Source organism: Protopterus annectens, chromosome 5.part1, assembly GCF_019279795.1.
Source record: "Protopterus annectens isolate FY-2018-M chromosome 5.part1, PAN1.0, whole genome shotgun sequence".
In the NCBI taxonomy this organism is placed as follows: Eukaryota; Metazoa; Chordata; order Ceratodontiformes; family Protopteridae; genus Protopterus; species Protopterus annectens.
Window position 1 is genome coordinate 86,386,388 of NC_056736.1, and position 14,108 is coordinate 86,400,495.

At 36.1% G+C, this 14,108-nt stretch overlaps 1 protein-coding gene across 1 annotated transcript in view; it reads right to left on the reverse strand.

Moving 5' to 3' along the window:
- The window catches only part of COMMD6 (COMM domain containing 6), a 393,895-nt gene that overhangs the window by 90,974 nt on the left and 288,813 nt on the right, over positions 1 to 14,108 (reverse strand). The window contains exon 4 of the mRNA XM_044072903.1: positions 7,409 to 7,485. Coding sequence (XP_043928838.1) covers positions 7,409 to 7,485 — 77 coding nt within the window. The remainder of the gene's footprint in view (positions 1 to 7,408; positions 7,486 to 14,108) is intronic.

Genomic DNA, 14,108 nt, shown 5'->3' on the forward strand with positions numbered 1-14,108 from the left:
AGAAATTGGATAGAAAAGGATGAGGTTAGAGATTATCTAGACATGAGACAGAGAGCATAGATTATGAGGTGGTCAGGGAAGAAGGAAAAGTATGACCAGAACTATTAAAATTAGCTAGCATGGAGTAGTACAGGAGCAAAGCCAGGCATCATTAAGATAATTTTTAAGAATCTTTTTGAATTGGTTGGTATTTGTGTTGGTTCTGATTGTATCTAGCTATCCATAACCATAGGCAAGAGCTTCCAGTTTCTCTATTTTTGTATTATCTTTTTAGTCTCTTCCCACATATCCTTAGCTGCCATAAAAGAATCCTTTTTAATCCATATTCCTAAATATTTAATTTTATCATGTCCTCATAAATATGGGTATTGCTGAACCAGTTCATGTGTGTACAAAGTTTACTGCTATAGCCTTTCTTTTATCTTCATTAATTTTATATTTGAAAAACTGACTTGAGATGTTTTTTTCTAGTTTTATCAGTTACAAAATAATATCCAATTAAAGCCAACTTTTCTTTATTACTATACCAATTATATCCTTGAATTTCTGAGTCCATTATTTTTTGCCAGTGGTTCTAAATATAACAGAAATAACAAAGAGAAAAGAGGACACCCCTGCCTAGTTCCTCTATTCAGACATACAGTAAGTTACCACAGACAAACCCTCCCACTTTGATTTTTGCCTTCCAGTCCCTGATATAACATAATTAACTTTATTATTGTATCAGGGAATGTAAATGTTTCTAATGTCCTACTCATATAATTCTGGCTTACTCTGTCAAATTCTTTCTCTGCATCAAGACCCACCAACAATAGTGGTATTTTCTTACATGCTGCTTCCCTCTGGATCATCATTGTTCTGTTAATGTTGTCAAATGTTTGCATCCCCTCAACAAAACCACATTGATCCATACTGATCAGTTTTGGCAACATTTTGCTATTCTTTTAGCTATTATAGACATAAACACTTTATAATCATGATATAACATTTAAATGGTCCTATATGAAGCTAGATCTAATAGGTCTTTATTGTCTTTAGGTATTGCAACCACCGCAACTTTTTCCAAGATGTTGGTGTTTCTTTTCTTTTTAAAGTGCTGTTAACTAAAACCTTTCAGATCTTTTTCACTTTCTTCCTTCCCAGCTTCCAAATTTCCACTGACTACCATCAATTTCTGAAGACTTTCCTCCAGATTTTTTATACATCACTGTTTTTACCTAATTTCTTCCTATCTTAACTATTAATTGTTGGGCCTCATCTACCTGTAATCTTGGTGTATTTAAGTTTTCCATAAATATTTCCATTTGTGTATTTTTTTATTTCACCATTTCTCTGCTTTATACAAATTTTCATAAAATTCCTAAAATATCTATAATACATCCACAGGACCTCTGGTTATTTACCTTATTACAGTTTGTCAACAACACTTTCTATTTTCTGTTGCTTAAATCATTATGCTAAAAGCTTTTGTGACCTGGAGGTATTATCAAAAACAGTTGCTTAACAGCAATATTTCTAAACTTAAACATATTATCCAGGCACTCCCTTATTTTCTATTTAGCACTCTGTAGTTGATCCTCTTCTTGTTCTGTGAGATTTCTCTTCTTCTGCAATAGTTTAACCTTTGTCAGCCCCTCTAATAATTCTTGTTACTTCTTAACCATATCTCTTTTTCTTGCATTTATACCCCATTTTTAAACTCCACTTTCATTTTTTTCCACTCACTAGCTATAACTTCTGGAGCACTTTCTATCTTCCCTAATAACTAAGAAATAATTTCCAATATTCAGTCCTTAAATTCCTCCCTTTTTAACAGGTAGGTGGGGAAGCACCAGTGTCTAATTTTCAGTTCATTACCCTGTAATGCATTTGATCTGAAATAGTTATTGGATGTGTGTCAAACCTCTCAATTACATGCACATGTCCCTGTGATATATAATTTCTATCCAGTTTAGCCCAGTTATTGTACCTTGGGGAATAATATATAAATTCTCTCTGAGTTCCTATTTCTGAATTTGCATCTTCCATACCAAATATTTTGATACATTTCTGCAGAAGTCTACTCTATTTTGTTACATTTTCCTTCAAGACTCCTCAGATATAGCTTCATCATTGAAAAACAAATTCCAGTCCCCACCTGTAAGTAATATTCCCTGCTGAAAGCTAATTATTTCTCCCAACATTTTCCTAAGCTCCATAACAGCAGTTTTGGATTGAATATAAATGCATGCCAGTGTAATCTTCATCTTTTGCCTGTAGCCCCTTACTACTACTACTCTACCATTATCTTTTTATCTTTATTTTTCTTCTCTGTCAGTATTGGGGCTCCTCTAGCACCTAATATAAGTACTCCTCTTTCTCCTTGTCCCTGATATTCTGCTGCTCCTCTACCAGTTAATATAAGTACTTCTCTTTTCCTTTGTCCCTGATATTCTACTGAATATACATCCTGAAATCCTTCGTTTATCAAATTTAGAAGTTCAGTTCTTTCCAAATGTGTCTCCTATAGCATTTCTATTTGCACCCTTCATTTCTTATTGCAGTTCAATAGTCTTTTCTTTTTGTCTATGCCTGTGAGACCATTCACATTCCACATTCCACGATAATATGGAAAGTGTTGCCATTATGATAATATGTCATTATTCCCCCATTATATATGACAGCTTTTTTACATGTCTATTTCCCACTTTTGTGACACATGCACCCAAAAGTTGTTGGCAGTTTGATCCCTTATACAGTTTTTCTTATCCTCTACATTTGAATATATGTCATATTTCAAAAGACTTTTTGTTTTAATGAAAACCCTCAAAAAACACCCTAGAACTCAATACAAACACACAAAACTATGTACATTTTCAAATAATGAAGTTTAATCCTCCTAATAGGCACAACTGTCTAAAACAGACAGCTGCAAACACAGGCCTTATCTAACAAAGTTGAGGTTATCCATGTTAAGATGCATGTTGCTGCCTGTGTTCCTACTTACTCTAATTAGTGATTTTACCTTTATTCCCCTCGCAGATTTGAAAAACAGCTTGCATGCATACAAAAAACATTAACTTTTAGCCTTGAAGAAACCAGAGCTTTGGCTGTTTTTTTATTGTTCTATAATCAGTACATCTCCATGGAAATGTAACAAAAAATGTAGCCCTCATCTGCAAGCTTCTAAAGACAAGATGAAACATTTATTGCTAAAGGAAAAGTTTTCATTACATTCACTATTCTCTTATTTAATTGTTTCCACTTAAAACATGTTATTAGATTAACCAAAGAGACTTCATCCAGACATTCACCTATGCAAAAGTAACTGAAAACATATTAGCTCTACATTTATTATGATCTGTAAATTTTTACACCACCATCCCCCACCTCAACAACCCAAGATTACAGCCTATTGACTTAAATATGCTTTTGTCTAGACTTTTTTTCTATTATTGCATTGTAATGCCTACATATTTAATACTAAAAAGAAGAAAGGAAAAAAGGCATTTGTTTACTTTAGTATCTTTATCATATACAACAGTAACTAAAACTGGTTTACTATAAAACACAGTTTATAAAGTTTTATAGAAATACTGTTAAGAACAGAAATTGTTTTACTTACAGTTACCCCTTTCCTTCCTCTTTCATTCGCCTTAGTGTCTGAACATTAATAACATGAAGTTAGACAAATGCCTTTCAGGTCCCAACAAGTTTAACAAAGTAAAAAAAGTCTATTCTTTCCACAACTTCTTGTACAGATGTATTTCACAAATGTGATTGATGCTTTGTGATCTCACATGTATTCATTAATTTCTGTGTTGCTGATGTTCTTCCTCTTCATCTCCATTTCCCAATCCAGACTCAATTCCAAGGCACTCCTGAGTCTTCTAGTTAATTCCTGTATTTTTCTTTGTCTCGCAAGTATTTTCCTTTGGAACAGGTTTCACTGGGAAAGTATCTCAGTGTACTTAATTATCACAAGAATGAGAAGCAGAGTCCCCTTCTGCTTGATGGCTCATTGTCTAAACTTTTGTATTTCCTCCTTAGACTGTTCTGCATCAAAAATGACTGATCCTCCAGGAAAAATATTCTGAAGACAGCTGGATCAGCAGTTTGAATCTCACACCTACCCTTCAGCATTTTCTGAGTGCTGGAATAAATTTGTTTTGCTTCTGCCAGATGTTTAATGAATAATCATTTTCCACAAATACTCTACTGTTTCCCACTTTTAATACTTTGCCATTTTGCCACAGTTTTTTTTTCAGGATCAACTCTTTCTGTTGGGAGGATTGCATATTTACTAATACAGGTTTTGGCTGCTTTATCATGGCTAGCTTTAAAGCATACACATGATGTGCCCTTTCAATTAACAGTTTCTGCTGTGGAATACCAGTTCAGTTGCTAATCTATACCTTCATAAAATTAACACAGTCTATTCCTTCTAGTTTCTCTGGTACAGTAGAAAATCTCATATTTTTCATAATTTTCTCATAATTCTCAGTTTTTTTAAACCTCTCCTCTTGAGCAGTTTCATACTTAGTCAGCCTTTTCTTTATTTTGACCTCTGATCCTTGCATGTTTTATCAGCTCATCTGAATTCGGTTTAAAGCTTCTTCAATTTATTCCAGCCTTTTGTCATTTGACTTGATATACTCCGCCAGTGTTTCATTCATTTTAATCAGCTCTAAGCACATTTGACTTATTTTTCCTCTAGATTACTGGAAGCCATGTCTTGCCACAAAGCTGGAGCTTGAACTGCTTTTTTGCTGAACAGCTGCAGAGTTCTTCCCAGTCAGTGTTTTCTCTTTACCTTTTCTAGTAGATTTTCTTTCAGGCTTTCTCAGTTTCCTCTTTGCTGCATCCAGGCAGTGGGGTTACTAGCCAGTAACTGAATTTACTAAAAGTGACAGAGTTCATGACCCTTGTCTTTCAGTTTCTTTTTTCATACTGAGAGAGCTGAAACTAAGTTATTGATCATTGTGCACCCATCTTGGAAAGCCATGGGAAAGTAGTTTTGGTACCTTTTTGCATTGGATTGCAGGATTTTGTATTTGGTGTAGGTTAGTAACATATATATTTTAGTAGGATTTTGTCTGTGCTGAAGAAGGATGGTCACATTAGGGAGCTGTATCTGTGGACGGGGTAAGTAGCTTTTTATGGAGGACTTGGTTTGAGTATAAATCAAGCATGATTCATAAGTAGTTGATTGGCTTGGGATAGTTAAAGCTCCTAGTGGGGAAGTAGATGTATATGCATGTTGGTAGGTGTGAAGTACTTGTATAAAAGTATAGAAAGTAAATTGTAAGAAGAAAACTACAAAAAATATTGTGATGAATACTGGGTAGGGGGTTGATAAAAGAAGGGGCAATATTGTTTTCTGATTTGTAGTTAACTGGTTATTTATTTATTAGGTTTTAATTGGTTGGCTGTATTGGCTGGTATGTGTAGTGAAGCATCTGGTGACAGGTTTTGTCCAAAAGACTTTATGATACGGGGGTTGGGTGGGTCAGTTGATATGCTTTGGTTAATATATTTAATGATATGGGGGTGGGTGAAGAGTGTTATTAACACTTGCAGCATAGTGGAGCAGAGTGGGGCTTGCCCCCATAGCAGAAAATCAGGTAGGTCCTGAGCTGTGGCAATGTACAAAAAATACTAGAACAGAGTCAGGTCCTGACCTATGGTATTGTACAAAAAATACCTGTTTATTCATCAGCAGTGTAATCAAAACCTAATGTTAGATATTTTTTTTATTTTCTGGGTTGTTTTTATCAGACAGGTTACAGGGTTGCTGCTTGCTGGGTTTTTTTTCTTTTTCTTAAGAGCTACTTAGTTTTAGGGAGAAAAAGATTGAAATGCAGTACATATCTCAAGGGTGACCAGAAAGAATAGTTGTAGGGGACAGCTGCTCATCTGAAGACAGCATAAGAGAAGGAGATAGAGAGTACTGCAGAAAAGTAGGAGAGGAGACAGGAAACTGGGGAGCAGGACTTAGGACAAAGGACTCATAAACATCAGAGCATAAATGATATAGAAACATTAACATGGCAACCAAACCTCAGACTTCTAAAACAATAATTTATTATAAAAGATAAAAAAGGCAACAGACTTTCAGACTTTCATCCATGTACTCCTACATAAATGCTTGTGTCAGGTTGTGATATCTGGGGAAGAAAGCCCCCTGCTGATCCTCTTGCCATGTCATATCTGTCTGTTTATTACAGTTACAGCATGCTCCAGGAATTGTTACATACACCAAACCATACTTGCAAAATGTTGGTTAATCACAAACAGGACATACATGTTATTGCAAAGGTTTGCAGACTCCTTCTTTAGCGTACAGTGTGCAAATTTGTTACAAAGCTGCCTTTGTCCTATCTTCTGCTGCAAACTATAAGGCGCATCTTGCCCTAAACATAAACTGTCATATTTTAACACCCTGCAGATGCTACCATTCATATGCAGCCTCTTGGGCTGAGCATATATCAGTATGACACATCTGCTGGCAAATTCCCAAGGCAGTGACACATTTCTGGCAATAAGCACAGACTGGGAGAATGATGATGCACTGTGACTTTTTTTACTTATCCATTGTCTTGTACTTAAAATGTTAGGCACTATCATACTGTTTTCCCAGATAAATTTATCAGTTCAGCTTTTCCTAATGCCTTTGAGGTATTGCTGAAAAGAGGATCTTTGGTCTCATTGGGACTACATGGTAAATTTTTAAATCATTCTTAAAATACCTACAGACTCTTAACTATATAATTTTCCATTTTAAGCTGTAACATAAACTGTTCTATACTGCAGTTTAGTTCTTATCATTTCCAAACCACACAGATAATTATTACTTGTGCAGTGGTTAGCATTTGCCACCTCACAGCAAGAGGTTCTCTGGTTCGATTCTCGGCTGGGGTGCCTTCTGTGCGGAGTCTGCATGTCCTCCCTGTGGTCGCATGGGTTTCCTCCGGGTGCTCCGGTTTCCTCCCACATCTCAAAGACATGCTGTAGATGGATTGGACACTCCAAATTGGCCCTAGGTATGAGTGTGCGCGTGTGTGTGCCTTCTGTGGAAGGTTGGGCGCCAGGCTGGCACCTCGACACCATAAAACTCCACTACCAATCATGAGCAGACAGGTGATCCGCTGTGGCGACCCCTAACTGGGAAAAAGCTGAAAGAAGAAGTTTACTACAAAAAAAAAGATCTATGTTAGTTTGCATAGATTATCACTGATTATCATTAGTAAAGTAGTCTTTTTGTTTTTCTTTAAATAACATTATTTCCTGTATCTCCATAAAAAACAGTAATTTATTGTTTAATTACATTAGAACTGTAAGCCTAGATGAACTTGGCTTTACTGCCATGGTCTTTTGTTTAACATTTGAGTCACACAGTACTTTGCTTTTAAAAAATATGAATACCTACTGAAAAATACTGAGCATTCCATCTATCATGTCTTCAATGTCGGACTGTCGAAATGCTACTCCACTGTTTTGTAGTCTCTGAAAAATTAACACAATGTATGTAATTCTGTCTCCAACAGAACAAAAGAGCAAAATATCTCCACCCGTGCTGAATAAAAGTCTAATTTTTACCCCCTAAACACACACACACAAATTATGTATTTACTCATCAGTTATTTTTTGTCTTCAAATACCATACTTTATAGGTTATGAGGCAAATATGTTATGAACTATTTACCCAATAACCCACGCCTGGGTGTGGGTAATGCTGGATTTACCCATGGTTGGTGTGGTTTGGTCACGAGGGCGAAGCCCGAGTGGCCAAACAAAGACAACCATGGATAAATCCAGCATTATCCACACCCAGAAGTGGGTTATTGCTATTATACAATGACATTATTTAAGAAAAAAAATACTTACTTTTCTTAAATAATAAATAATGCCGCTGTGCTGCCCTTCCGCAGCTGTCTGGTATTCTGCGGCAGTTCTGATGTACTGAGCATGCGTATGCTTATGCAGTACATCAGAGCTGTGTGTGGAAGCAACGGAGAAAGCAAGATCTCCATTGCTTTTCAAAAGGTGTCTCGCTATGTTAAAGGAGTTTAACATAGCGAGACAGCTTTAAAAAAAGCAACGGAGATCAAAGCAATGGAAATCTTCCTTTCTCCGTTGCTTTTTTTAAAGCTGTCTTGCTATGTTAAACCCATTTAACATAGCGAGACAGCTTTAAAAAAAGCAACGGAGAAAGGAAGATCTCATTTTCTTTTTTTTTTTAAGCTATCTCGCTATGTTAAACCCATTTAACATAGCGAGATTACAGCAATGGTGCTCTTCCATTCTCCGTTGCTGTAACAAAAAAAAAAAAAAAAAAAAAAAAGACTTATACTAATGGAAAAAGTCCGGGTGACCAGACCTTTTTCCATTAGTATAAGTCTGATTTACAACAGGCATGCTGACCAATCAACGTGCACGTTTTGGAATATTAATGGGGGGGATCATAGTATAATACTAGTTTTAGTGTACTACACAAATCAGTCACCTTTAAATCTCCTATTTGAATATTCTCTTGAGGTATGTCTACATCGACTGACAAAACAACAAAAGCCTTAACTATTTTTATCTCTGTTCTCACATCAAGATACATATTTCATAGTCCCTAGCTTCCCAGAGCCTATTAAGTCTGCAGTTACTCCCTGTGTTTGGTATTTTAATGTAGTATCTCTTCTGTGGGAGACTTTATTGCAACTTGTTTTCCACTTGTGACAGTTTTGATGCACTGCTTTGCTTTCTGGCAATGACTATGTACTTTTTGTTTCAGTTTTAGACTGTGACTAGTGTATGTATATGGATCTAAAAGGCATTTGTGCAGCTTGTCTTGAAAACTTAACTAGTTTGGTCAAACTGTTCAGAGACCATCTGCATGGGCTAGATTGTCCCCTTTCTAGAATGCATTGGTCTTTACAAAAAAATAAGAATACTTTGGTTTATCAAATCTACTAACGTGTCAACAATAAGGTGGGCCAAGACTTAGATGCTGATACTGTGAAGAGGACTAGACCATCAAGGAAAGAAAAGCAGCGACACACTCTCGTTATGTGACACTGAGGTACAAACTATCGCAACTGAAGATTTTTCACACTTTTCATTGAAGGGGTATGAAATGATATTCACTATCTACCTTCCTACAGTCACTCATGTACATAGTCACATATACCTTTGTGCTTGAGGAATTCTGACAGTCCTCACCAGAGGCCATACTTCCAACCTTGGTAGCATCAGTGTAAATGTACCCCAAGAAAATGAAGTGAGGAGACACTGGGATCATTGATAGTCCCAGTGGTTCCTTACAAATAAAAGTTAAGTGAGAAAAAACTGGGTAAAGAAGCCACCCCACCTTGTCTGGCCATTCAGATTCCAAGTCCACTTTCTGAACTCATGTCACTAATATCTCAAAACAGAATTACTACCATTGCAACAACAGGCCAGCCACATGTATTCATGTCTTTTTATGCTATTTCTTCTCATTGCCTGCTATCAACCTTCCCTTCCTTGGGAGCCATCATGCAGGCAGCCATTTTAGGCTTTCTGGTTAAGTCCCTAACCCAATCCCTGGTGGCTGGTGTAAGCTCCCACATCACTGTAGGGATGTTCTGTGCCCACCCCTGGCTTGTATTCCTCACACATATCTATAAGGACTGTTGTCACCAGCTTGGACAACAAAACCATATTCATCAGTCTTGCAGTCACTGTTGTTGTGTTAGCCTCCATTTGTAATGGAGCACTTTAAAGTCATGCCATCAGGATTACAGTCAGGGCTTCACATATATGTAGATTTATAACATTGCATATTTTTGTGTGCATATTTTTATATAAAAAATTAAGTAGAACTTCATGACATCATATCCTGTTTCAAAAGGGTTTATAAGACTTGTGCTGGGGAGGGCACATGTTCTTGTTTCTGAAGAAGTTCACTTTTAAATAAAGTGAAAGAAAGCGCTAATCGTATGAGCCTTTATTGTACCGTTCTGCCATTAAGCTGTGTTCATATTTTACTCCTACATGTATATTTCTATAACAGATCAGCTAAATGAATCTGCTGTGTTTGCGTTTTGTAAATACTAGACATTTAACACTATTGTACTGTGAATGCTTGATAACATTATATGCCACTGTAAGTACTGGACATTTAACACTTAATATATAACAAATTATAAGGGAATTGATATACTGATATAAATACTGGACACATAAGGCTGTATGATATATATTGTAATAGGCTCCTATTGTTCTATGCTGTTATGAGCCAGGGTCATGACTAAAAAGGGTCACCTGACCAGTTCAACCACAGATCATCAAATAGTAAATAAATAAATAAATAAATCTTTCAGACATGCACTTCTAGCTTTATTTATGTTAAAATTATAAACCCACATTACATACATGTCACTGGAAACTATCAGTTTAAAGTTTTCAAGATAGGTAACATAACTAATAGGGATGCACAACCTTTGCAATGGCTTGAGAGCTATTAAGTGTGGCTCATACACTTATCTATGAAAACAGCCATAATGTTCATATAGCTATAAATACTTAAAAAACCAAGCAATATGGACAGAACTGCCTGCCCTTGTATGAAAGTTCACAACTAGGTAAATAAAAATTCTTCTGACATAAGAGTCTAATCTGATATATTCAATTTGTTTTAAAAACTTTCGATAAAGAAATATGTACTATAGTTTGATGAAATTTGAATAAAAATCCATTTTAAAACTTTTAATCTAATGAATGTTGCACTGTAAAATGAGTTTCCATTGAACAATTTGTCTGTTTTACTTCTTTACTTGCTGCTCAACAGAAATAAACATTTATTTGTACAGAGTTCATATTGTACTTTTGTGAAAAGGCTCAGAACATAACCATTATTGCCATGTAGGAAGTTGCAAAATAACCTTCCACTGCGCCTGTGGAAGCAAAATGTTAAAACATTTTATCTCAGGAACTGCATCACACTTGCAACTTCCAGCTCTACACAATATGCAGAAGTAAAATGCTTCCTCAAATCCCAATATTAATAATGTTTATGAAGCACAATAGCATTTGAAATGTTTACAATGTGATTTTAATTATCTTTCTCCATTGAATATATACTGCATATGTTTTACCACAGACAACAAAGCAGAAAAAGGTAAAAACAATACATCTAGTCTCCCTACTTGCCAAATATAATTTTTATGACAGTTCCTAACTTTTAGTACTGTTTTTGTATGCTAAATCTGCAAAGAACATGTCAGCTATGTTAGTTTAACATACAAGGCAAAAAGACAAAAAAAGAACATTCAGTGCAAAGCGATTATCAAAACTTCCCATATTACACAAGCCCATATCTTGCAGCATGCTTGATCATTTTTTTTGTCTTACTCTATCAACACAGTGTCAAATAATAAAATTAGTGCTGAGTTGTTATCAAGACTTCAAAATACTGTAGTGGTTCATCTACTGCAGCATGCTAACACATATTTTTTTCTTACTTCATCAATGCAATGTCAAATAGGAAAGAATATATAATCTTAATCCCCTAGTGCAATGCATGAGAAATAACATATTAACCCCCCCCCCCCTTGAATTTTCTTACATTTTAACTTCGCAGGACAAACACAGCACTTAATCATGTAACTTGCTTCCTTTCAGAGTCAAAAAATGCAACTTCAGTCACTTTGCACAGTATATGAAAATTACTATACAGTGACTATTACCCCCATGTCCATATTTCCTTTTTACCAAATCTTTATCTTATGGGCAATTTTCAACTACATGCCATTTGCCCAGAAAAGTACACTCTTCCCCAGAGGCACCATCAGTCTTAGTGCCCAAACCCATGTGTCTTATTATATTTCTGAACACATCATTGCATCTTTCATATCAAGTTACTAACTCAAAATTCACTTACTTATCAAGAAGGAAAAAAAGACAGATAATTTGCATATACCAGCCATACAATGCTACTGATGTAGCAAACTGCAGTCTTTTCTTCCACTGCTCATATTAACCCTCCTTTACCCAGTAGCACATTGTTCCACCTACTACTATCAGTCTCATTGTCACAATATTCTTTGCTCGCCTTCTATGTGTCTTCTGACATGTCCACTCCTGTCTCCTCTGTACCAGCACACTCACACATTGTGATAATTGCTGGGCATAGAGGCATGGTTATCATTGCATCCTGAAAAACATATTCATGGCTGCTTACAGCATTTGCCATGGTAACCCCTTCTGCATATAGTCTGTCCTTTCCAATCATTAATTTCCTTCCATAATTTACTTAATTGTTTCTCTCTTAATTCACATACCTGCAAGCATATTATAATAGGTCTTAGCTTCAAACCTGTGTCCAGTCTCAGCCTTCACAAAGTCCTGTGTGACTGCTTTATTTTTACTTCATCCTTCAGGATATTAGTCCATTTATCAAGCAACACCTGCATCACTCTTGCACAATTTTGCCCAGCTTGGCTTCTATACAGTCTAATCTGGCCTCCACTGCCTCCTTCCTCACCTTACACTCAACATTTTCATCTAGTATTGCCTGAATTGCAGCTTAATGCTAATTTAGAGATGATTAACTTCTCATTTATAGCTCGATCAACTTATTCCAGCCTCTTTTCAGAACCAATTACATTTTCTTTTAAAGTCTGCTTCATTTTTTCAGCAGCAGCCAGATTGTGTTAAGGGATACTGCCTGTTCCTCTAAATTTTCAGTTCCCACCATTTCACTTGTATTCCTTATCTTTTCCTCTACTGCCCACATCAGCTTTATTGATTGATTGCCATTCAACCCCCTCTCACAATGCTTATAACACTATGACATCTTTGGACTTCCAAGATTGCTGCACACTGATCAGCAGCTTAATTTCAGCTCTCTGAGTATGAAAACAGAAACTGAGAAAAATAGTCCAATTTAATCTGTTTTGGGGGTAAAATTCAGTTACTGGCTAGTAAGTACAGTGCCTGGATGCCATCAAACAAGAAATGTGGAAAATCTGAAAGAAAATCAACCATCAACCATCAACCATCAACCATCAACCATAAAAGGTGAAAGAAAACACTGTTAGGAAAGGATTCTGCAGCTGTTCAGCAAAAATCAATTCAAGCTTCAGCTTTTGTTCAAGAGATGGCTTCCAGCAATTTAGAGGAAAATAAATAAAATGTATGCATAGGTGATGAAATAAATGAAACATTGAAGAAATGCATCAAGTAAAATAACAAAAGGCTGGAAAAATAGAAGAAGCTTTAAATAGCTGTTTAGATGATCTGATGAAATTGGAAAAAATCAGAGGCTGGAATTAAAAAAAAAGCTGGCTGAGTATGAGACATCTCAAGAAGAGCGGTTTCAAAAAATGGTAGTCAGATGACAAAGCATGCAGAGAAAACTTGAGATTTTCTACTGTGCCAGAAAAACTGGAAGGAACAGACTGTATTCATTTTATGAAAGCATAAATAACCAGTTGGGCTGGTATTCCACAGCAGGATTTGTTAACTGAACGGGCACATCGAGTGTATGCTCCAAACCTGGCCATGAGAAAGCAGCCAATACCTATATTAGTAAAGACACAATCATACTATCAAAAAGAGTTGATCCTGACAAAACTGTGGCAGAAGGCCAAAGTATTAAAACTTGGAACAGAGTGTTTGTGGAAAATGATTAGTCACTGTACACTAAACAGAACAGAACCAAATGTTATCCCAGCAATCAGGGAATGTCAAGGGGCAGGTGTCAGATTCAATCTGTTGTATCCAGTTGTCTTTAGAGTATTTTTCCTGGAGGATCAGAAACATTTTTTATGTACAACAGGCTAAGGAGGAAATAAAAAAATTTTCCACAAAAAGCGAGTCAGCAAGCAGAAGGGGGCTCTGCTTCTCATTCTTCTGACAGTAAAGTTCAAACCAAGACTTTTCCAGTGAAACATTTTCCAATGTTCCAAAGGGAAATGCTTGAGAGTCAGAAAAAAGAATAGGAAGTGTCTAGAAGAATCAGGAAAACCTTGGACCTGAAACAGAGTCTAGTATTAGGAGATGAAGATGATCAGGAAGAAGTCCAGCAACACTGAAATTAGAGAATAAATGTGAGATTACAAAGCATCAATCACACTGGTGAAACATGGCTTTGC